Raw genomic sequence first — 24,844 nt, 5'->3', positions numbered from 1 at the left:
TATGAAGACACCATTTGTCCAGTATATAGGGGGAATTTGGAGCTACCAGGAGGTGGCTATCCACTTTCCACTGGTTTAGCTTTAATCTTTTGCAGTGATGTACAGCTGGACTCCAGGACCGTCTGACATCAGTGAGGGGTTTGGTTTGCAGCAAGCACAGCTGGATTGGCTGTGGGGAGAGATGAAACAGGCCTGAAACTTCATTAGATGGAAATTATATGTCATTTAAAATATAGAGGTAGGGGACTGTGAGCAGGTTCTCAGGTTTCAGTGTGTCGGAGCTTCACTTATTAGCGAGGCTCTGACACTACTCTCTGTCTTATGAGAACTCTTTGAGCCTCAGTAATTTACATGTTGAGCTTGCTAATATGTACATTTTTTATATATTTGTATGTAATATATTTGAAGCTTTTAACCATTAGTTATTTTTAATCTCTGGCTCTTTTCCGTAGTGCATCTTTTGCCCTCTCTTCCCTCACCTGCAACTGGAGCCTGGTTCTATTGGAGGTTTTCTCCCGTTAAAGGGAGTTTGTCTTTCCCACTGTCACCAAGTACTTGCTCATGGGGGATTGTCTGATTTTGGGGGGTTTCTCTCTGTTATTGTAGATCATCTTGAGGCGACTGTTGTTGTGATTTGGTGCTATATGAAAAATTAAAACAGAGTTGAGTTGAATAACATTTAATTTGTCATCATAATGAGGCAGTTTTTAAATGTAAGTAAGCCAGGTATGTGGCTATACTTGAGCCCTGTTTATTTTCACAAACTTAATGAATTGTAGTGATTCTGCAGTATGAACAGGGGGAATATTTCATGTACTGTTGCAATGACTCAAACATCAGTCACTGCTTGAGTCATTGCACCGGACACATCACTGGACTGTTTGAGTTCTTCATTGCAATCTAATGAGCCCCTCTGTTAAATAAAATCATGTGCATCTTGACATAAAAATTATAACACAGGCAAGTGTGGCCATTGTTGCTGAATTGCCGTTGCAGTGTTGCTTCAGCTGTGATCTGATGGATATTTGCAAATATGGAAGCTTGTTGGTTGATGTGACAGACTCTAAGGCCAGCTTAACTTTGCTTTGTTGTCCAGCAAGGGTTGAGCGTCAGTTTGTACATTCATGTCACCTTCTTCCACTCTGTTTACCAGTAGTGAACACAGCATTACAGTACAGTATGCTCCTCTCTTGTATATGTGTGTGTCTGTGGGTTGCTTGTAGGGGATGCACCAATCCCATATTTGGATTAAATCTTTGTAAGATCCTAAATCAGAAAGCTAGATCCAACATTGGCAACGAAGACCTGTTTAGATTGCTTATATGTTGTTCTTATGTTAACCGTATATATGTTATATATATATATATATATATATATATATATATATATATATATATATATATATATATGCTAGCAGCATTGTGATATTTGCTAAGGATGGGATGGAGGACGCTAATAGAAAAGGGTCAGAAGTCTTTCATACCTGCAACACCGACAGCTTTTCTTTGTATGGTTTCAAAAGATTTTGACTGAATTGACATGAAAGGACAGAAAAGCTATGAGTTTCCAAGTTTATATTCTTGGGTGCATTTTGTATTTGTTCTTTTATATTTAGTTTAACAAAGTTAGGAAAGCAATGATTAAACCTGATGTAACTTTACGCATGAAACAATGATTCTCAGTTTCACCCGCTTAATTTAACAGTCATAGCAGATCAGTCCCTAGCATCACCTGAAATCTAGTGGCAAGATATCATTGTGTGTGTGTGTGTGTGTGTGTGTGTGTGTGTGTGTGTGTGTGTGTGTGTGTGTGTGTGTGTGTGTGCGCCACCCGCTCTCAACTCTTCAATCCTGTTGATAACTTTATTGTTTGTAAAGTCCAACCTGCAGAATGAAAAGGCTCAAATCAAAGGCTTGCAGTAGGAGGTGGCTGTATGAGGAGAACAAAGTGCACCGTGCTGAGTGTGTGTGTTTGTTTAAGAGAGAGAGAGAGTTTATAGACCTTTAGCAATTGCTGCACCATGTGAGGAAGAGAGAGAGAAAATCAAAGGAAAAAAGAAAAAAAGATGAAAGTGAAGAAAGAAAAAAAGGAACATAAAAAACGTAAGAAAATTAAAGCCAGAAAAAATGGATAACAGGAAGTAATGTAAGAAACGGAAGAAAACCAGAGGAAACAAGAAAATTCAGGAGACAAAAACAGACGTCTAGAGAGGGCGAGAGACATTGAAAGAGACAAAGGATGAGACAGAGAGAGAGAGATTGACAACTGGGGGGTCGCAATTTGAAGGAAAATCCTACCAGCGTGAAATCAGGATGAAATGTGAGATTATAATTCAGTCAGGGATTAACTGTCATCTCACCAGCAAAGAGGCAGGAGGAGGCGAGGAGGAGAACTAAGGAGAAAGATAGGAATAAAAACTGGAGGAGAGAGGAAATGTACAAAAACCCAGTAACATTAAATAGTGATCATTTTTAAAAAATGACACTAACAGCATACACCCATACACCCTGACCGCTCTAGATCACCCCACATCCTTTTTTTTAGCCCCACTGCCCACTAGAAGGGGCTGTCACAATTAAATGCAGATGGACGATCGCTAAGAAATGTATTCTTTTTAATTTATGGTTTTTCAAACAGTCTGCTGTTCAGCTGTGTTATTGTTAAGAAATTTTATCCTCCCCCTCGTCTCACCTCCAGCTCGTTGCAGCAGAAGGCTGCCCCTCTCCGAGTCTGTTTCTGCTGGAGGTTTTTTCCTGTTAACATTGAGTTTTTCCTTCCCACAGTTGCCAAGTGCTTGCTTATAGAGGGTCAACTGATTGTTGGGATTTTCTCTCTAAAGCATCTATAAAGCGCCTTTTAGATGCACTGTTGTTGTGATTTGGCACTGTATAAATACAATGGAAGTGAATTATTTAACACAAAAGTAATTTAATGTCTCTTACTTGCATTAGAACTTTTCATTTAATTGCACTATTGACTGTATTCCTCTTCATCCTTAATGTGTGTTTTTTTAGTATTGATCTTAAGTTAAGCAATTATATGACTCTATCAGACTGCTGAGAAACACTGTGAGTGTATGAGATTGACTCTATATTTTATGATTTACAGAAGATGATTGATTTGTAGGACTTTGACCCAGATGAATGAGGTTTGTTTCCCATAGACCTTGACTTATTTTACTTTATGATTTTGTTTTAGCTAAATTTATTGGACAGAAGAAGGGGATACTGGAAAGAAAGCTTTGTGCAATCAGAATATTACAGTGTATAATAAAACAACAGTACGTGAACCCAACTGGTTCTTGGTCCCCATTCCAAAAACCCTACGAGTGCCCCTGGACATGAGCACCTTTTTTCACATGCACCCAGTATCCTGCAGTGGATTGGCAGGTCTGTTACATACTTTGATGAGATTGTACATGAATAAATTCTCTTAATCACCAAAGGATTCACAATAAGGGCTACTGACCTATTAGTAGGTTCAGTTTTCCTAGTCTGAAGTATAATTACAGCATGATAACAACTGATACTGACCAATTGCTGGGCTGATAACATTTGAAGGAGGTGGTTTTTTGTTTTCTTTCTCCCTTTCTCTTCCATCTCTCTCACTCCTCCTGTTTTACCTCCTTGTTGCTCCTCTTCTGCTTTTTTCATCCTCCATTATCTCCTTTCTTCTTCACCTGCTCTCTTTTTTCTGTATTCTTCCTTTTCCTTTGCCCCTTTCCGTTTGCTTCTCCACCCTCCTCCCTTCTCTTTGCTTTCCTCTCCTTTACCCCTTCTTTTCTTTTAATCCCTCCTTCTTCTACCTCCCACTCATCCTCCTCTCCATCTTCCCTTTCCATCCTTCTTCATCCCTTGCAGATTTGTTGACCAAGCAAGCGTCAGACAAAATTAAAAATGCTGCCTCTGCTTCTTTCCCCTCAACCGGGTCACTCTTTTTTTGGGTTTATATATATATATATATATATAAAAAATGTCTTCTTTTTTTTTACCCCCTCCCTGCATCTCTCATCCTTCTTTTCCTCCCTCCCTTCCTTCATCCCTCCATCTCTCCCTTCATTTCCCATGCAGTCTGGTTGGGTACAATGCTGGGAGCCAGCCAGCGCTGCAGACAGATGGTCCACTTATTAGATGTGCATCAGCCCTCCCTCCCCTTCCTGCAGCTCGCTTTTTAATCAAATTAAAGCTGAAAGAAGAGGAGAGAGGGAGTGGGAGACCGAGGTAGAGTGAGAGTGAGTGAAAGAGGAGGAGAGAGAGAGTTTGGGCGGTCTCTTCCCTTGTTTTGGAGTGTATTATTTGTTTGAATAGGATGGATGATGACGATGTTAATATGAAATTTGGTAGACTGAATCACTGTCTGTCCTACGGTTTTGTTGACTGCCTGTAAGCCCCAGCACCCCCACCTTTCCCCCGTGCCTCCATCTCCTGTCGTTCTCTCTTTCTTTCTGTTTTTTTTTTAAGGCCCACTCCACCAGTTTTACACATGAAGATCAGTTTACTTGTCAGCATTCGGGCTGCTCAGGCTGCGAAAACAATTGTCCACTGTCATCTCTGGCTCTGGAGGCACTTTGTCAAGTATGGCTAAATAACTGGTGATGTCATTGCTATGTCATTGGGGTTACCTCGACCTGGGCTTGGAAACCATAACGTCTCTTGGGATGAACCAGCGTGGGAATTTTTCACACTGATGAAAAAGTTGCATTATGAGAAATAAGAAATGTAGGAGCCAGTGTTTTTGGACCTTGTCCATCATATCTTGTGTTCTGGATGTTTAGATTTTGACTTTCCCTTATTAATGTTCCAACTTTCCAGAATCATCAGTGTCCTTGTAGATGGGTGGCAAACAAACCTGCATGTTAGTCAGACTTATTTGGAAGAGCAATATCTCGTTAATCTCCGTACCCCTCCTGGTGCAAACGGATTCGGGGTTTGTGAAAGCTTATCAAAACAACGCGATTTAAAGCAACCTGAAACATCACAATCCTTCACGCTCGGCGTTTTGGCAAATGCGGGGGAGTCTGGATATGACATAAACCTTGAATGTCAATCAGACTTACAGTGGTATCACAAAGTTTACCTTTAATTTTCCGGATCCCATCTGACAAGTTTGAATGAAACTCTGTGATCTTGTTGCAAATAAACACAGAAATATTTGTTTGAACACAACTAGAATAAAAAAAATCCACTTTAAACAATCGCAGCCAGTTGTCTATATTATAAGTAACACTGTGTGCCAGAAAAAAAAATGCACACAATTCATTAACATGAGCAACTTTTAGGTGTTTGTGGCTCCCCCTGTAGGAGCAGTAGAAGCAGAGACTGGACGCTGTTTCATTACAGTCCACCATTTTAGACTTAAAACTCAACATAAAAAACAATCTATTTTAACTGCGCTCATTATGTATCTTGGTATTCTTTCCGTCTGCATCGATGTAGTATCATGACGAAAAAAAGGAGAATAATAACAAATGCAATATGTTGGATTGGCTGCTAGCGTACTGCCACACTGAGCCTCCTGTCAATCAGACAACTGATGAGTGGGTTAACGATTAATGATGGGAGCAGGTTACCAAAGCAACCTAAACATGCTGTTTATGTAGAAAAAAAGGGGGCAAAACTATATATAGTCAGGCAGCTACAAAGGAGGACCAAAGAAAGCTTTTATTGTATCAGAAATAGGAGGAAAAGGTAAGAGAGGTAAGGAGAAAGGGTAGGCTAGATGGAAATACGGGAAAAGGTAGGAAAATAAACAGGAGGAGGGTGAAAGAGTGAAGAATAGGGGAAAAGATCAAGAGAAGACAAGCGTATAAAAAGGGAAAATTAGGAAACGAAAGGGAGACAATGAAGGAGATGACAAGAAAAATAAGGGGTGAAAAGAAGAAAGAAGGGTAGGAGAGAAGGAAACACCAGAGAAGAAAGTGAGAGGAAGAGGAATGTAGGAGACAGGTGGAGGAAAAAAGTTGGGTAGAGGAAACCAAGAGAGTAGGAGAGGGGGAGAAAAATGGGGAATAAGGGAGGAGACAAGGAAGAGTAAATAAAAAAATAGGAAATGAGAAATGACGAAATTAAAAGAAGGAGATGACAAGAAAACCAAGGCGTTGGGGAAAAGGAGAGGGAAACAGAAGGAAAAATACACAATTGTCACAAGAGGAAACATGGGAATATAAAAGAAATACGACAGGAGGAAACATAAAAAGAGGAAATAAACGGGAGTAGGAAAACCAAGGGGAGAGGAAGAAAAGAAAGGGGTTGGGAAAGAAGAAAATGAAGGAAGAAAGAGGATAAAAGGAAAAGAAAAACATGAGAAAAGGGAAGCGGAAAATTTAGTAAATAGTAAATGAGGGCGAAAAGAATCAGGAGAAGGAAAAAGGAGCCAAGTGTGCAAGGGAAGAAGAAAGCTAAATAAACTGAAAATTAGAAAGTGAGAGGAAAGGAGGAAGAAAGCAGGGGATGAGGAAATGGGATAAAGGCCTTAATAAAGAAAAAGAAAAGAAGATGAAAAAATAAAATGGGAGGACATGAGACAGAAGGGTGGACCATCCGAAGGAAATATAATGGCAAAGGAGACAAGGAAGAGGAAACCAGACAGTAATTTAAAGGAGAAGGGAGAGAATAAGGCCTAAGTAGGAGCCAGAGACATAAGGAGATGACAAGGAGAAAAGGCAGCGAGGTAACAATGTAGGAAGCAAGGAGAGGAGAAGGGCAAGAGATTAAAGGAAGGACGAAAATAAGGGGCAAATAAAAGAAAGGAATGATGAGAAGGGAGGGAAAGGGGGAGTGACGAGGAGGAGTGTGTTGAAAGAAGCGCGCGGTCTGGATGCGATGGAAAAAGTGAATATTCGGTTCAGTTCAAAGGCACGCGGCGAGCTGAAGCTGCGCAAGGGAGGGAGGGAGGGACGGAGGGGAGGAGGGAGAGGGAAGGATGGCTTCCAGATTTAGTGTGGAAAGTTAAAAGAGTGTCTGCGACCGCGCGCGTGTCCGCGAGGGTCAGTGCGCGCTTATACGCCACATTTCAACCTCGCTCTCGATTTCTCTTTTTTTCCCAGTACATTTTCCGTGCGCGCGCTTTATACGTGTGCGCGTGTGAGGGAGAAGGGGAGGGGCACTTCTCTACCTCCATATCTCTCTCTCTCTCTCTCTCTCTCTGCCTACTTTGCATATTCCGCGTGCCTCGGCTTGGCCATATGGGAAAATGCAACTGAAGGAATTGTCGGCGGAGAAAAAAACGCGCAGGCAGGAGCACGCGAGCAGGAGCGGCGAGAGTTTGAGATCATAACAAGCCCAGGAAAAGTTCACGTAGAAGAAGAAGAAGAAGAAGCAAACAGGAGAAAGGTGGAGAAGACAAAACGAGCAGGGGCGGGGGGAGCTTAGGCTGAAAGAAACAGCAACAACATAAAAAAAAACAAAAACAGAGAGGCACGCGGAAACAGAGAGAGAGCGCGAGGAAAGGGAGAAATAAAAGAGTTTCTTCTTCTTCTTTCTGTGGAGGAGAGGAACGATGTATTGTGCGTACACCATCCCCGGGATGACAGGCAGCTCACTCATGTACTACTACAACGGCAAAGCGGTAAGACAGACCCCCTCCATCAGTTCTCTTTTTTTATTATTATCATTATTCCCCCCTGTCTCCCGCGAGGGTTTGGGAGTCAGACGTGGAAACAGTCCGCGCGCGTGTGTTCGAGAGTGTGTGTGTGTGTGTGTGTGTGTGTGTGTGTGTGTGTGTGTGTGTGTGTGTGTGTGTGAAAGAGAGAGAGAGAGAAGGAGGTGCAGAGAGAGAGGAGGTGTGAAGGTGAAGAGCGTCGCTTTTTTTTACGCAGTAACTTAGCACAGTCGATCCGTTTGAAACGTGAACTGACTGTAAGATCACTGTGTCCGAGTGCCGGGGTTTATTTTGGGGGAATCAGACAGCGGTGGGTGCTGAGAAGAAAAATAAAAAAACCCAGTGTGTGTGAGTGTGTTTAGCGGTGAAGGTGACAGCTGTGTATGGTGCCGTGGAGTGTTTCAGCCAGACTCTTCTAAAAAGTGTGTGTACGTGTCAGAAAAGTAATATTAAAAATACAAACTGAAAAAATAGTCCCAAATCTTTTTTCTCTCTTTCAAACGGGCGCTTTAAAAGTCAGCTTGAAATAATCCGCCATGCAGCTTTTTGCTCCCATTTTTTAATGAAACAAAATAAGAGCGTCATTACTGAATTGAATTGATGCTTTTGTCGCTGTCAAGCGGAGTGACACACTTGTGGTTTTTGGGGTTTGTTTGGTTGCGTGTGTGTGTGTGCGTGTGTGTGCAATTCAGGAAGCTTTTCTAATTCAGCCCCAAACTGCTTAAAAGTGCCGCTTTTATTTGTCAAAACGTGGCCTCTCTGTGAACACACTCACAACCAAGAAAAATACATTTAAAGGAAACCTGAAAATGAATTCTCCTGAATTTAATTTAACATAAAAAAAAATCTGTGTTATTTATCTACTGGTTTTCATTAAAACAAAATAATTGAAGTGGACCAAAAAATAAGGTTTACCTAGCTGGATTTCTCTGTTAGTTTTTATTTAAAAGTGTAATACATTTAAAAATACTAATAGTGGCTTTCTGTCTAAAATGACAGCCAAACCACCTCCGCAAGAGCCTGTCTGACCTCTCATGAACCTGTCTGTCTCTCAATAACCCCTCACCTGTAAAACACTAGTAACAGGGTGACATGATTTAGAGAGGAGGTGTAGTGGTGTAAAGAGAAATGAAGGTGAATGAATTTCACAAGTTTTCTCATGTTTTAAAAAAAAGGCAGGAATGTGTGCAAGCTGCAGGTGCGAATGAAGACGGACGACTGGGATTTCCTACAGATCCACCTGTCAGTGAAGTGTCTGTCTCAGTCTAACTGCTGCTTCAGATCAAAGAAGAAGAAAATGAAGAAAAACCCTTTAAAAAGAAATCTGTGATCACCATTTTATGTTTGTTTTTTTTTAAATCATATTAGATGTGATGCATTTTTTTTTTAATTCAGTAGGTGTGATCTTGGCTTTATAAGAATATGATTTCTCTGAAATATGTCCCCAGAAATTACATTTACTGCAAAACAGGAAGATTTTTAATAATTGCTTTTTTTTTGTGTAAGTAATTTATTTTTTTGGTTGCGAAACATTCAATTAAAGGTGTATTTTTTTATTTTTAATGTAATTTGCAAGACCTTTGTTATCATCACATTTTATTAATTCACATAGGTTAATTCAAATTGAGTTTAACACATCTTTTGGTTTTATATATTTATTGTTTAGGTGCAAAAAAAGATACAGAAAATCCATTTTTTAAAATGTGAGATCACTGTCATTTCTGCCGAGTTGTTTTCAAATAGAGCTTCTGTTGTTTGAGCAGACCCTCACCAACAGTCGCTCTCTGTCTTCTCGGCGCCTGTCGGGTCTCCGGCCTTCATCTGGCCGCCGGCCGCATCGGTCCCGCACGCTGTCAAACATTGACTGCGTGCCGTTTTGTACCTGCTCTCTCGCTGTAGCTCAGGGCCTTCTTTGTATCTCTTCAGTTCGGCGATGCCACAGGCCCGGCATGGCACCGCCGCTTTGTTTGGCGGCTGGCTGCTGGATGGCACATTGTGCCGATGGTCTTGATCCGGTGCCAAGCTGCTTTCTGTCTTCACTTTAACCCCCCTGTCTCTCTCTCGCTCTGTCTCTCTGTGTCTGTGTCACAGCTTGTTTGCACCCACTGTCCGCTGGCATAAAGAGAAAACACACAAACAAGGCGATCGGTGCAAAAAAAATAAAGAAAATCATGTTTTTTGGGGTCCAGGTTTGGTGATCATGTGGTTGTAAGGGAGCACAGGCAAGCCGGTGTGTTACGGAGGTGGAAAAGTGGAGCATGAAGGGGGGAAACCTGGGGCAGGCTGGTTGGGGTTTGAGCGAAGAGGCAGAAAAGGCTCGGACAGATCTGCAGCAGCAGCGAGGCTCAGCCCGGCAAGACCATACAGTGCAGGGGCTGAATCAGGGCTTTGGTTTAGGGGGAGAGAGGGTGCGTGTATGTGTGGGAGGTGGGGAGGAGAGGAGGAGGAGGAGGGTGAGAGCCGAGGCCCGAGCTTCGAAGAGCGGCTGTCGGCTCGCTAACTTAAGCTCCAGCAGCTTAATGAGGTAGCAGAAAGCTCGACTAAAAACAAAAGGCCTCATTTAAAGGCGGCCTGGCCAGCCGGCTATTGTTATGCTAACACAGCATTTGAATATTCAGTAAGTTTTAATTAGGAGTCCTGAAACAGTCTGCCAAAATCCTGCAGTCCGCTCTCAGTGTGCAGCTCCAGGAAACACACACTTTAAGCACTTTAAACTGACAATTCTGCTCGTCTCCGTTTTATTTAGCATTCACAGCTTTTCCGGGACTAAAAGGAATGAATTAGTAAAATGAATTTAGAGTGTTTTTGTGCACATGCGCACACATTTTTCTAAGGCAAAATATTTCTCTCTACACAATTTAAAATAAGGTGAAAACGGGTAAATGTATTTTTTAAATAGATTCCAAGTTTTAGTTATATGAAAGAATTTCACATTTGAAAAAAGAGAAAGATTTACAATTCCACAGCAAAAGCATTTTAATTAGAAATTTTCTCTATGAAAGAGCTTAACAATCGCAGCCAGTCAAGAGGTCGTCAGACATGGCTGCTAAAAATGCCCGTTTTCACAGAGGACATCGATCTCATTTTCTTGCTGAATGTTTCATTCATTTTAAATGTTTCTTTGTAATAAAAATCCAGTTTCATGAATCAAAACCAAAATAATTTTAATGATGGCCATTTAAGGATATTTATAGTTATGTAACATCCGTGTTATCGAATCTGCTTTGAAGCACAGATACAGTGTAAAACATCCTCTGTTTTAAAACAAATAAAAAGCATTTCTTAACTTTTTTTCATACGTGAACGACATGAGTTCGTGATTGTTCCCTGTGTGTGTGTAAATATATATATCTATATACATCTATATATAGATATATATGTAGATTAATATACATATATCTACATGTGTGTGTGTGTACACATGAGGACATAGTACATAGTAAAAGCAATAGCACTTGTGTGTGTGGACATCCTGTGTGCTCAGTAGGCTGGAATTAGAGCGCAGCGTGTTATGCAATTATAACTTTATAAATAGACACATTGTGAGTGTGTGTCTTTGTATGTGTGTGCGGGCCTCTGTCTCCATCTGCTTCAGTAGTTGTGTATGAAGAAGTCACAAAAGCTGATTTTTACTCTGCATATGTATGTGCATGTGGCTAAAGTCTCATTTTCCTCTTCCATGTGTGTTTATCGTCAGGGTGTTTTCAGATTCCTTTTTCTTTTCTTTTCTTTTTAAACACCTGAAAATTAAATAAATAAATAAATGTGTGCATCTGCATTTTCCTTTTTAAATCAGCTTTACCTTTCATACACCATCCCTGAACTTTTTTTTTTTTTTTTTTTGCACCACTAATGCATTTGTGCTTAAAAACGTAAAGATGTGAGCGTATGTCGACGTAAGCCTTGGCCTGGGTCATTCAGTTTTTCTTCCAGCGAGTGAGTGTGTGTGTGCACGCTCTCCAGTTGGTTAAAGCCCGCCACACCGTTCAGGCTTAAACTTAATCCTTCTGCATCAGATTATCTGACACTGATGCTGCTGATACACTCACTCATGTACAAACCACTGCTGACACACACACACACACACACACACACACACACACACACACACACACACACACACACACACACACACACACACACACACTGCTGTCTTGCATGTATAAAAACTATAAAAATATCTGTTTTTGATTACACATAAAGTCCCGTAAAAAAGGACAATTCCTTTGGTGATGTGTTTACTGACCGGACTTTATGAAGACGTGTGCGACACTTCTGAGCACACCTTTGTAATTGCTGTAATTTTTAGGTGTTTGTGTTCCAGTCACACATAAACCATGTTTATTTATTTAAGCATTTACTATTATGATGATAATATATCAGCTATCCATCACAAATATGGCTTTTCTGAGAAAATATAGGAGATTTTATCTCATTGTAAAGATACTATTAAGAAAAAAGTGAAACATGATTTAAAAATTTTATTTTCTTTGTTTAAAAAAGTCTCTTTAGTTGATGATGACAATTTTTTGGCTCTTTTTTTGTGTGCATTTTTCATCTTTTTGGGGCACTTTATCTCTTTACCCTACATCCACTTTATGTTTTATGGGTGTTTCCTAATTCAAATATTTAGCGTAGAAAAAGGAGACCTCTTACTCTTTCTCATTTCTGCTCCTCATTACTAATGTAAGGGGAGGGGTAATTAGGAGGTTGTTAATGATGTCATAGTTGTCACATGCTTGAAATATAAATGTTAGATTGGCTGCTGATGCAGTGGTGATAATGAGACTTGTTTAATATGGCATAAAGGTTCATTTTTATATCCTCACTTTGTCTATGTGTGTGTGAAAAGGCTGTGTTTTGGATATTTTTTTAAATGGACTTTGGTACATTCCGGTTCACTTGCTGCAAGTATTAGACGTAGGTGCATATTTACTCTTCCTATCTATGTAGGTTTTTAGTGTGTGGTTTCAGGTCAGTGGGGGTTAATGAGCTTCAGTCTGTGTCATATTAAAAAGTGGCTGTGGGATTTAAATGATGCGTGATGTTATTGGGTTTGAGAGGTTAAAAAAAAGAAATCACGCAGAGTCAAGTTTGTTTTATTATTCCCCACTTTTTTAAATGGCTTTTTGGCTTTTTGTTTACCTGCCATGAAACGCAGCATGCAGCCTATAGAAGGAAGCGAGGCTTGAGCATCAATAACATGTGGCCCTCTCTGAGGCTTGTGCAGGTGTAAATTAACTCACAAAAATGGAGAACTTTTGAAGAGAGATGAGCTCTTATCCACACAGACTTGAACAGACGTGCCTTTATAAGGACTTGGCTTGTGTCACGCTTGAATTCGGCTCTTGTCCAGCTTTAAATGTCTCGGTATTTATTTCGACATTTTCTGCAGGGGGCCTCTCTTGGCTACCGAGACTAAATCACAGGTGGGATATATGTGTATTATCACATGCTCACATACATTATTGTGCACACTTAATTGGATCAACTACTTATACCACCGCATGCAAATACTATCAGACTAAATCTGTGCTGTAATTCAAACAAAAACACAAACTCATTCAGTAAATTCAGAATAAGCCAGAGCTAGTAATCACATGACTCTTCATCTAATATTTCTCTCATATGCGTGCATATTTGACCCTTCATAAAGCATCGCCATGAACTTTTTGATGCGCCTAGATGCAACTGAAATCCAAATGAGCACATGCTCTGCTGTGTTTCATTGATGGTATGCGGGTTTTGTAATGGAGACTGGTCAGTTTTTCTCTCGCTGTCTTTTTAAACCCTTGACTGTAATGTGCAAGGTCGCAGCTGCCAAAATAATGTGCATGCATGTCCACACACGCAAACAGTGAGTCATCAGTGTGTGTGTGTGTGTGTCCCACATGGGAAGCTGGACTGTAGCAGAGCAGAATCAGTCGGCATTCTTTGGATAGCTGGGAATTTCCACCCCGACCTGTCCATGGGAAGAGAAGCCACATGCTCTCTGAGTTGCAGGTTTGATTCCCGGTGTCTGACTGAGCGGCTGCCAGCGCTATCAAACCTCCGGACATCAAGGTGGTCAGCTGGCAGATGGTAGTTTTCCACACAGGCTGTCAAAGGCCTTCTTAGCTGTGCATACGTTGACTGGCAGCCGTATTCGGAGGTAGAGAGACCTTGGCAGCAGTGCCAGTGACCTGCTGATTGGGTATCTTCAGTGAACATCGCTTCTGTCCTGAGCTTTTTAGTTATTGTATCTCATTGGTGTAAAAAACACACTTGGATGCATTTAATATGAACCTGCTGAAGCAAATGCTCAAATCAAGCACAGCATTTGCTAATCTGCCCACTCTCTTTTAGGCTTCGGCTTGTGTGATGATGGGTTGAAGAACGAGAAGCTGCAGATTTGCACAGTTTGCGTGTAAAATTCAGCAAATAGATTCAACTCAGTTTTTGGATTTTAGATTGATTTTGTGATCTTTGTGTCTGATTATTGTGAGTGAATGCTTGTTTTATGATGCAGTATCCCAAATCAGGGCTCATATAAGCATGATAAGTGATGAGGGGCAAAATGATGTAAAAACAAACAGCAGATAAATTTAATTAGGCTGCTCTTTAAAATATAGTGCTTTGCTATGGATTATTTAACAGTATAAACAATGGGATTATTATAACTATTTGCCAATAATTATAATAATCCTTAAAGTAATTGCTGCTGTATATCTAAATTGCTAATTATCTATTTTGTATCCACTTATTTTAATCTTTAAACTATTACTTGGACAAAGAAAATCTCATAAATGTCACAGTGTGGATTCTGGGTAACTGTTATTTTATTTCTTACTGTATGCTGTTTTTTTCCACAAGTTGATTAATTCACTAAATAATCAGCAGATTTATCTGGAGGTAAAATAATCATTTCCTTTATAAAAATGTTTTAAAAAGCTGATAAAACAGTCACAGGGCCATTGTTCTGTGCTAAGCACTTTTAGTGCTTCAGTAGTGAAGGACTTTCACATAGTAGTATGAAGATCTGAAGAGTCCTGGTTAGAGGCCATTTTTGGCTTGGTTTGAATGAACACAAAAATTGAAGCCTCACTTTTCTATTTGTGGCCCCTTAAAAAACATACTTAATATATGTAGTTGTGGAATTTCTCTCTAGTCACATGCAGGGCGGTTTGTGAAGTTGAAAGAAAGACATTTATAGATCCTGAAATTCCCCCATCCTTTTTTTCCCCCTTTTTTTGAGTGCGTTGGAAGAAGTAACGCTGTGGTTGTATCTCAGGATTTATTCAGCGCTTTGGCTTCTGTTTTTACTCGCTCAGCTTCAATTTCATAAAACATAACAAAAGCCCAGCTGGGGTTTTATGTCCTGCTCTGCTGTAAAACACTGTCTGTGTTACATTATCACCGCACAGCGTAGCTCTTAATTTCTCACTTCTCCGTGCTGCGTTTTTCAATCCTGCGTGGTTCCTCGGTGATCAGGAGTATTTGGTTTCCCCGCTCTGTGGCTGCTCAGACCTACACTCCTGTCACTGTTAGCTGGAAACACTGGTCATTTTCAATGGCTGATTTTCAGTTTCAGTGTGTGTGTCTGTGTGTGTGTGTATGCACTAAAGCCTGTTCTCATATATACTAAGCTCAAGCTTGACAGGAGAAATGCAAGCTTAAGTAAGTTAACATTTTTGGCCAGAGAATAAAGCAAAGCTGTGTGTGTATGAGACACCGCTTTAAACCAGGGCTGACACAAACAGACAGACACAAACACACACACACACACACACACACACACACAAAATCTACCCAGTCTTCATTATCAAAAAGGAAAGTGGGTCTGTTGTCGTTTTGTTAAAGCGTGTGTGTGTGTTTTAGTGGGTCAGTCATGCTGTGGTGAGCTGTTAGGGAGGCTGCATGGACTCGCTGATAAACACTGGACAGCTGTCACACTTTAAACAACAAGACAACAAAACTGTAGCACAATGCAGCTCGGCAGTTAACGCAGCACTGCAGCTCACACATTTTGTGTGAGGACCACAGAATTCAGCATTCGGTCAGAGAGACGGACGACTGTTTTTGTTTCTTTGACGCTGGCGGGCCTTAAACGGTGTCTTCAGGTGCCTATTGTAGCATTCACATTTTCATAAAAGAGAGAGCTCAGAGTCCAAGACTGTCAGAGCACATAATGGTTGTGTTTTACTTTTGTTATTCTTTACTCTCATTTTGTTGTCACTTCTCCTTTTTTCTGACACTGAAACACAGCAGCTGCTAAATAATTTGTGAGAAGCACTGATTCTTTTTGTGACTGCAGGACCTAAATTATTTTAATGCATGTTTCCATCCTCTCCTCTCAACATACAACATCACAAGTCTTAAATATTTAACTCTCCTCCACATTAACTGAGTAGTTTCCCAACCATAGTGTTGTCAGTAGCATGTCTGCCTGCACTTGAAAAAGATCAAATGCCTTCAGTTCTGCTTCTTTTGTTTGGTTAGAGTCGCATTGAGCAAGACACTAACTCTAAACCATAAAGGTTTGGCTTGGGGCAGAGCCAGTGGGCGGGCCTTGACTCCCCTAGCCAACTCACAAAACTGATGGCGCGGGCCATTAGGGGGCACGCTCATAGAACTAGAGTTACATGCAGTAACTGCTGTTATTCATTGGAACTTTATTTGTGTGCAAGAAGCATTTCTTTATGACTGGTTTTCCCACGCAAACACATATTAACAACACAGCCATCAATTTAAATTGTAGCTGCATTTAATTTATTAAAAAATAAAATGGCTAGCATTGCAGGTTTTTTTCAGCCAGCTAAAAGGCTACTTAAAATCAACTACACCGTCATTTTCCAACCCCTTTTTTAAATGCTGGTATCAGCAAATTCAGCTCCATCAGCAACTCAAACCCAAACAAACGTCTTTCTTTTAACTGAAAGTCTCCTGCTTATTATGATCTAAGTCGATATCTCGCACTGAGTAATGTTGCATATGCTAAAATAATTGTGAGCTTTATGAACCTGAGCAATGGAGCGATTTTCTGACCTGGTCTCAGCACCATCTCCCTGTCATGCAAGACCACAAATGAGTCATTCATTTGGTTTTCAGATGTCTTTTAAATGACTCTTTGGTATCAGAACTTTAGAGGTTATTGTATGTGTGGAAAAATCCACACATACAATACCTCAACCCCTGAAGTGTTGGTGCCTAGCTGCATGCTAGATTGAGAAAAAGCAATGTGTTGGTTTTTATTTCTTAAGAGGAAAGTGTCTTTTTTTCTGTTGAAGAAGCCAAGTGTCTGTGCAGAGCATGCTTTTTACAGCCCATGCCTCTCTCTCTCTCTCTCTCTCTCACACACACACACACACACACACACACACACACACACACACACACACACACACACACACACACACTGGGGCATTGTAGTGATTGTCAATATGCCACACTGAGAGGGCCGTTGGTTTGATGCCCGTTCTGTCCCTTGCTGGCACTGCCAGGCTGCATGCAAATAGGTCACACACACATACAAACACACACACAATAAGAAAGCCTACAATTTGAAGCTGTCACTGCATTAACATTTGGTTCTGTATCATCTAAACAAACAGCTGAAGCTCTTTATTCTATTAACTTAAAAATAATGATATTGCCTATCTCTATCAGATAGGTGTCATCTGGTAGACATTAAGCTGTCTTCAGTCTTCTGTTTTATGCTGCTGTTCATATTCAGTTTCATCTCTAGCCAGCTCCACTGTGCACACACACACACACACACTCACAGAGAGAAACCTGTGCACACATTTCATCAATGGCCAGCTTCCATACAGTCCTTGCTTTCAAAAACTGAGCCTCTACCTGATCGAAAGAAGAAAGAAAGAATGAAGGAAAAGCAACAAGGAGGAATGATTCAAAGACAACAAAGAGGAATAAAGGGCGACATAAAGAAAGAACAAACAGAAAAGAATCCTGCAGCTCTGCAGTGCTGAAGTAATCAGCTCTTTGATCTGGCTCCTTTATTATTCCAGTGTGGGCCAAATAATGCAGTCCTGATTGTGTTGTTGGCAACCAGCGAGCTTCCATATGTTGGCTATTAGAGGCTCTTACCGGCTGCGTTCTCCACACTGCTGCTGAAAACGGCTTCTTCACTGATGGTTTTTGTGGGCCGCAGGTTCATGTTATATTTAAATTCATTAAATATGATTCCCTATGGTTATTTCGGTGCGTGATTCTCTAGATTGTACTTAAACACAACCAGTATATACAGTTTCTGAATTACCACATTCATATATGCTTGATATGTTTGATTAGCTGATAGAAAAAGATACAATATATTTCATCTTAAATTATATAATAATCAAAGTAGCACCGACTCCAGCCTTGGCATTAGGCATCGTGTTACGTATGTACCCCTCAGATTCGAGGGCTTTTCATTGTTTGATTCTCAATGTTACCCCATCGTTTTGCTAGCAAACCAACACAGGATATTAGTGACCCTTACTTTATTTGATTACGTCATATCTTTGTCTGATTTTTCACTTCTGTGTTGCTCATAGTTGGAAACAGGCAGGCTGTAATTGTGCTTTGGATTAAATAAAAATGGTGCAATTGGTATGATCATGATCTTGTATCTTGCTGTTTACCATTTCCCCCTTCTGAGTTTCTTCTCCAGCACAAGTTGGTTAACATCCAACAATTTAACAATTTACCAGATAAGCTTCACTGTGAGAAGTCTTGAAGTCATGACTATTAGAGCATAAGGAGGCTTTAAGACAACCTTGATATTTAGTTGGAATGTTTTGATAAAGTACAATATGAAGAAGCATTGCTGTATAAGTATTATTTGGAATATTTTTCTTTATCGAGGACTTAAAGCCTGTTTTTAGCTGGCCCTTCACATCTAACAGGTCACAGCTGACCGATCTTTGGATAGATGTTAAAAATGACTGCCCACTCCCCAGAGAATGAGCCATTTAAATGATATTGATGCCATGACCTTTCCACTAGAACCACCATTAACAGGAACTTGCTCTGCTGTCAGTGCTGACTAAGAATAGCTAAATCATGAGTGTGTTTTGTCCAGCGCTGCGTGGCTGTAATTTTCCATTATTTCTTTAGCCCCAGACAGACTGATAAATAAGATGACTCTGAGCCGACATGGGTTTAAAGGCCTCCGTGGAAACAGGACCAGAGTGCAGTGAGTCAGTCCACACAGGAGGCCAGGACTCTAATCCCTATTAACATTTTTATGGATCACCAGGCTGAGCAGGATCAGAATCAGATGTTCAGAGGAACCATCCACTTCGTTTGAAGCAAGTAAGGTGCGCTTGATTTAAACTGTCAGGCTCTTGGAAGCCATAAAATCGCTGCAGAAAGTAGAGCACTGAGCGGTCTGCATCCTTGGGCTTCTGTTGACCGATTTAATGTTTCTCTTTTCTCTCAAATATTTTCTACATCAGCTTTAATGTCCTCTTTTTGGGGGGAGGGGCTTTGAACTGGGATCAAATAGAAGTAAAGTGGTTTGAAACTGTTGGATTCTGATAAATCTTTGCAGAGAAGGATGTACAAATTTAGATCAGATGACATAAGTTCAGAAAACATTTTCCATTAACTGACTGTACCACCGGTGGGACGCTGAGGTCTTCTTTTAGCTACATTTTGCATACTGTGTGTTGTGTTTGATCATTTCCAACTTGTGTTTTTTAACACTCTTAATTAGATTTTAAAGTCTGCATTCTTTGTAGGTTATTTGCTGTTACGCAAAACAACCCATCTGTGTGGAAAGCACAGGCTTATCTTCCGTGATCTGTTCAACACAAACTTGCTGTCATAGTTGATTTATCATTATTTTTTGTAGACTTAGCAAACATGAGGAAACATTCAAATAGATCTTAAGCAAATTTCTGAACTATCAGAAATCAAGCCCAGCAGAAATGCCTTTAAAGTTAGTCCTCATCATGGTATCAAGATGAAAAGATCCAGCGATGTAACTCTAATGGCTGCACAGCCTCTCTCTGCACGAAGAGGTCATGGGTTAAAATCCCCGTAGCCCCGAATGATGACGATGAAGGATTAAGTGTGTTAATGTAGCTGTTTAGTGCTTCAGTGCTCTCGCTCGCTCAAACTGTTGCTGCTTTTACTGTAAATTTATAATGTTGGGGAAAATAAACAGCAAAACAGGTGTATTTTACAGATTTTGAGCACGCTCTGACTCCGAGACAGACATGTTTTTTATTTGGATGATTAAAAATTAAAATGACTCTCTGACCCTAAAGATCTACACCAGAAGTCGAAGCTCACTCAGTTGTTTTAAAAAGCCATGATGCTGTCTGCAAAATGTAAATGAGCCAAAACGAAGTAACTGAGAAATTAAAGGCACTTTCAGTTGGCCTCATCTGTGTCACCAATGGTCTACATTACAAATCTAAATGTTACAAAGTATCTTTTACGTTGTCTTTAGCCATTAACTTGTCTTGAAAATAGTCTTGAAAATCGAAATCACAAACATCTGTTCTGCTTTTTCATTTTTCATAACCTGGTTTTGTTCTGCTACACTATGGTGGGCTTTTTATCAGGAACATGGTCTGCTTGTTTAGAATAAACTACTACGGCTTGTTTTTTCTCTAATACATTGCCCGCTATGTTTGTCTTTACTTCATGAACGGCACTTTGATTTTCTCTTATACAGTAAGCTTAACTCATTCACTGCCAGCCATTGGCAGTGAATGAGTTAAACCCATTGACTCATTCACTGCCATTGACGGCTATAGACGTCTATGGCAGTGAATGAGTTAAATGGCCTTTTTTATAATAAAGTTTTCACTTGAACCTTCAAAGCTACACTTTAATATACAGTAAATGTTTAGTTTTAGCTACATTCTATTTTTGCCTGATGGATTTAATTCAGCTTTATAAGCTACACTTTAATTGCAACATACGTATCAGTATACATTTAAACTTTAAAATTTATTGTAATTTTTTTCCCCTCTCATGAACTACTTATTGTTTTTTGCTGCATTTTAACTGCATTAAAACTGTTCTTTGAAAGTTGAAACTTTGTTCTGTTTGATAAAACCAACCAAGTTTTGCTTTTTACCTGATAAAGTGTAATTTAGTTTTATCTACAAACTATGCATTTTTAATTTTGCTTTCATGTAACAAGCTACAGTTTCCTTTTAGCTATTTTAACTATCCTTTAATTTTCCTCCTGTAATAAACTACAGTCTGGTTTTATCTGGTTGGTTACATGTGGCAGTGAAGAGTTCTGTATATTTGTGAAAGGCTCGACGTGAATCAGCAGGTAAATTGATTTTTCCTGCGGCAGCCATCTTAAGCGGTCGGTTTGGTTTGGAGTGTGCGCCCGGTCCTCTGGTTACCATGTTACGCCGAGATGAGACCTTGATGCCCGTCGCCAGCTTGCATCACCATAGCAACGGGATCGCTATGACCCAGCATCCCACCAGCAGCCGTGCTTGCTGCACCCAACTCTCCGTCTGCACCCTCTTCAATAATTAACATGCCACGGAAGCCATCTTAGCTTTTGGCTCGGTTTAGGTGCCTGCCGGCGCGTTGCCTCAGTGACGTTGGTCGTCTTGTAACGCTCCAACTTGCAGACTTGGAATCCGCAAATCTGAATAAAATTGCATGGCAGCCATCTTAGAGGAGGTGAAGAAGACTGTGAACACACACACACACCAGACCCAATTTACCCACATGCATTTGTAAATCATCTGAACACAAACCAGTCCTGTTTTAAGAGGGGAACTCTTCTGTTGCTCTACATCTGTCTGTATTTTGCAACAGACTTTGTTGTTTACAGACACTGGACGTCCCGTGTGTGTCCACACGTGTTGAGCTCATGACCTTTACGGCTGTATGTGTCATGAGTTTAATTTATTTACACAATGATTATTTATTTATGAAGCTTTAGTTGCAGGAACAGGTTCACAGTGTGGATGGACGCCAGGTTACGAAAGACCAAACAAAAAAAATTGCAAAAGCTAAACACGAAATAGAAATGGAATTTAAAGCAAGTGAAGGGGGAAAAAATTACATTGCAGGAAAAAAATTAAAATACAATTGAAAACAGCAGAGAAAGAAGAGTGACTGACAGCACGATCAGAGCAGCGACCGTGTGTGTCCGTGTGTGTACAGTCACATACACACACGCTTGCTGCCTCCTACACACTTGTTCTCACCCTGACAGCTTGGCTGCTGTGGAGAGCAGAGGTCTTATTGGCTGCGTGCCCTGTAACGGGCATTTTGATTGGCTGTCGGGCTGGCTGCCACCGTGCCAGCTGAGAGAACACATTTGTATGTGCTTGTGTGATGAGTGTGTTTGTCATGGTGGGAGCAAACAACCAATGACAATTTTCACTCCTATCTACGTCTCTTTTTCCTCGCTCTTTCCTTTTGTTTTTGTTTTTTTAATGAAGAGTTTTTGACCTGTTTTGACCTTTTTTTTTCTCCTACATCTTTTTTATGTGACTATCATCACAGAGCAGTGGTTTTAAGCCTGGGGTTTGATAGAGCTGAGGGGTAAAATGTATTCCCATTAAAGCTAAAATTCCATCGATATGATACGTGAACCGAGCAATCCAGAAGGATGTCTGCATCTGGATAAATTTTGATATATTCTTCTTATTTCACTTTGAGAAGTATTTGTGAAAATGGGTTACAAAGTTTCTAATTTGCTCCAGTTTGATCTTCCTAAAAAAGTATTACAGATCCAGGTTCAGACACGACAAGAGAGTCTTCTCTAAACAGTCGTATAACTCCTTTGGCTGATGTTTCTGTTGGGGTTTTTCTGATAATATGCCATAAACTTAAATCCTTAAAATATAAAGCATTCTGAACACCTACTAGGGGTTGTCATATCATGATTTCTGTTTGATATAAAATTGTCATATCACAATATCATTGCTATAACAACGCCATGCTCCCGCTAAAAGTGGAAATGAAACTCGTATTTGGCGACTCAAGGCAAAAACACTGTTGAGTCTGTCAGGCTTCAAACGAGGGGATGCTAGCAGCTAGTGATGTGCAACCCAAATGTAAACAAATGACTCCATAGAGAGCCGCCATACTCGCTAGTTGCTCGCCGTATAACAGGAAGAGCAAATGGTGGATGGAAATTACTCCTGCGGTTAAATTGTGGAAAAGCAGGACTTTCATAAAGCTCAACTACAACACCTCAGAAAGAAAATATTTTTTAGTTTATTGTGTGACTGAATTATGCAGGCTCTCAATGAGATACAACACAGTAGGTATTGTAAAATAAGCTATTGTTAAGTATTGCTAATTTAAAGCTACCTAGCCTACTTTTATGCTTACATTTGTCTTATGATGTGTCACTGCTATTGTTCTATAATGCTGCTGTTACATTACAATGTAGCTCATACATTGTTTCAGTAGATTCATACTTGAAATGTGTCATCAATGCCAGTAGCTCATTGGAAAAGAAGGATGAACACACTGATGACATTTTTTTCTATATTGTCAGAAATATCATCATCTCAAACATATCTTGACACGTCATCATATAATTTTGAGGCTATATCGCCCACCCCACAGACAACCCACTATGCTGAGTCCCAGACAGTTAATTAGATTAATTAATTGTGTTTGACTGTAAAAGTGTCAGTTGTGGTTAGGATAGTAAATACTGGACTTAACATGCTATGTATTTATTTATTTGCTTTAAAGTGACCAACACAAGAGAAAAAATACTTGATTGTTGAAGAAGCATTTGAGTCTGGTCAAAGTCTGCCCTTGAGAACTAACAGGGTATCTGCAGTAACGCTGCACAATGATTGTTTTTCCAACTACAAACTGCAAGAGACGAGTGATGGCGTCCTCTCCTGTCTATGCTCAAATTTATTACAAAAGTGGATATCTGTGCTAAAATGTAAGCACTTAGTTTTTACCCCACATAGCTGTAAGGCATAATGGGATTTTTTTCAGTGCATGCTTTCAAACTTAGAAAACATGACTTTTATTTCTTCTTGGCTGTGTTACCCAGTCAGGGTAATGAGGTGAGAGCAGTTGTGGCTCGGGAGGTGGAGTAGGTTAATCGCGCTGAGGCCAAATGTAAAGTGCTTTTGGGTAATAAAGCTAGAAATAAACACAATCCTTGGATCCTTTAGGGACAAGTGCTGCTGTTTTGGATTCTGGACAGTCCAGGAATTAAACCGGCAGCCTTTCCCAAGTGTACAAATTCAAGATGTTTAATGGATGAGCACATTCTCTTTCTGCTGTTTGTTGTGTGCATCTGAAACTTGGAGACTGTTGTTAATTACTTCATCAATTGATTATTTATAAAACCTCTTAATTAGCTGTCAGACAGCCAAATGGCTCAATACCAACTTCTTGTCATCTCTCATCGTTTTCTCTACCTTCCTCCTTAAACAAAGAACACTTTCTTCCTTTCTTGCTCGCTTGCTTTCATAGTTTTCCATAGCAGCACCATATTATATTCAAATCCCTTGAGTAAACAGCATCTAACATATCCTGCTACTAGGGAGACTTTTAACTGCAGGGTTTTCTGGCACAAATTGGCTTAATTTTCTTTCATATTATTTCATTTCTCAGTCACAGCTTGGAAACAAAAGGTTTAGCAAAGCGATTTGGGTTAAAATACAACCTTGCCTATCTGACAGAAAACCTTGAAGGCTTCTCTCATGTGCTACTGTTATAGTGCCAGTTGACACTTTGGATAAAGAGATGAGCCGTACTCAGCTGGGTCTTGCTTCATTCTCTGTAGGCTTTCAAAATCACAGCAAATGTGTACAAATTGAGGAATTTGATTCTTTTTTTAAGCATTAGAGAAATTGCTTGATCAGTAGGTGCACCTGATTCAAAATAAATGGTAAATGGCCTGTATTTGTATAGCGCTTTACACATTCAGTCATCTACCCATTCACACACTGGTGATGGCAAACTACATTGTAGCCATAGCCACCCTGGGGCGCACTGACAGAGGCGAGACTGCCGGACACTGGCGCCACCGGGCCCTCTGACCACCACCAGTAGGCAACGGGTGAAGTGTCTTGCCCAAGGACACAACGACCGAGACTGTCAAGCCGGGGCTCGAACCAGCAATCTTCCGATTACAAGGCGAACTCCCAACTCTTGAGCCACGATCGCCCCAAAATCCACTTTAGCTTCTAAATAACCTAGACAGAGTGAGTCCTCCCCTGTTTCTGCCTCTGTTATCTTGACCAGGCCTCTGCTTGTGTGCGAGTGTTTGCACTGAAGTGTGTTTTTT

General features: G+C 40.3%; 1 protein-coding gene across 6 annotated transcripts in view; it reads left to right on the top strand.

Annotated features, from left to right (window-relative positions):
* tcf4 (transcription factor 4) overlaps positions 1–24,844 on the top strand; it is a 257,661-nt gene that overhangs the window by 167,925 nt on the left and 64,892 nt on the right. Inside the window, exon 1 of one of the 6 annotated variants that reach the window (XM_080867583.1) lies at positions 7,035–7,566. The exons of 3 other annotated variants lie outside the window; for them this stretch is intronic. In XM_080867583.1, the coding sequence (XP_080723709.1) occupies positions 7,498–7,566 (69 nt within the window). In that variant the 5' untranslated portion in view covers positions 7,035–7,497. Of the gene's footprint in view, positions 1–7,034; positions 7,567–24,844 lie in introns of those variants that run through there. 2 more of the 6 variants (XM_080867585.1, XM_080867584.1) reach the window with 2 other exon arrangements.

The sequence above is a fragment of the Rhamphochromis sp. 'chilingali' genome (genome assembly GCF_963969265.1).
Source record: "Rhamphochromis sp. 'chilingali' genome assembly, chromosome: 2".
In the NCBI taxonomy this organism is placed as follows: domain Eukaryota; kingdom Metazoa; phylum Chordata; class Actinopteri; order Cichliformes; family Cichlidae; genus Rhamphochromis; species Rhamphochromis sp. 'chilingali'.
The sequence above is the reverse complement of the archived record's forward strand: the minus strand, read 5'-3'. Positions and strand labels throughout refer to the sequence as shown.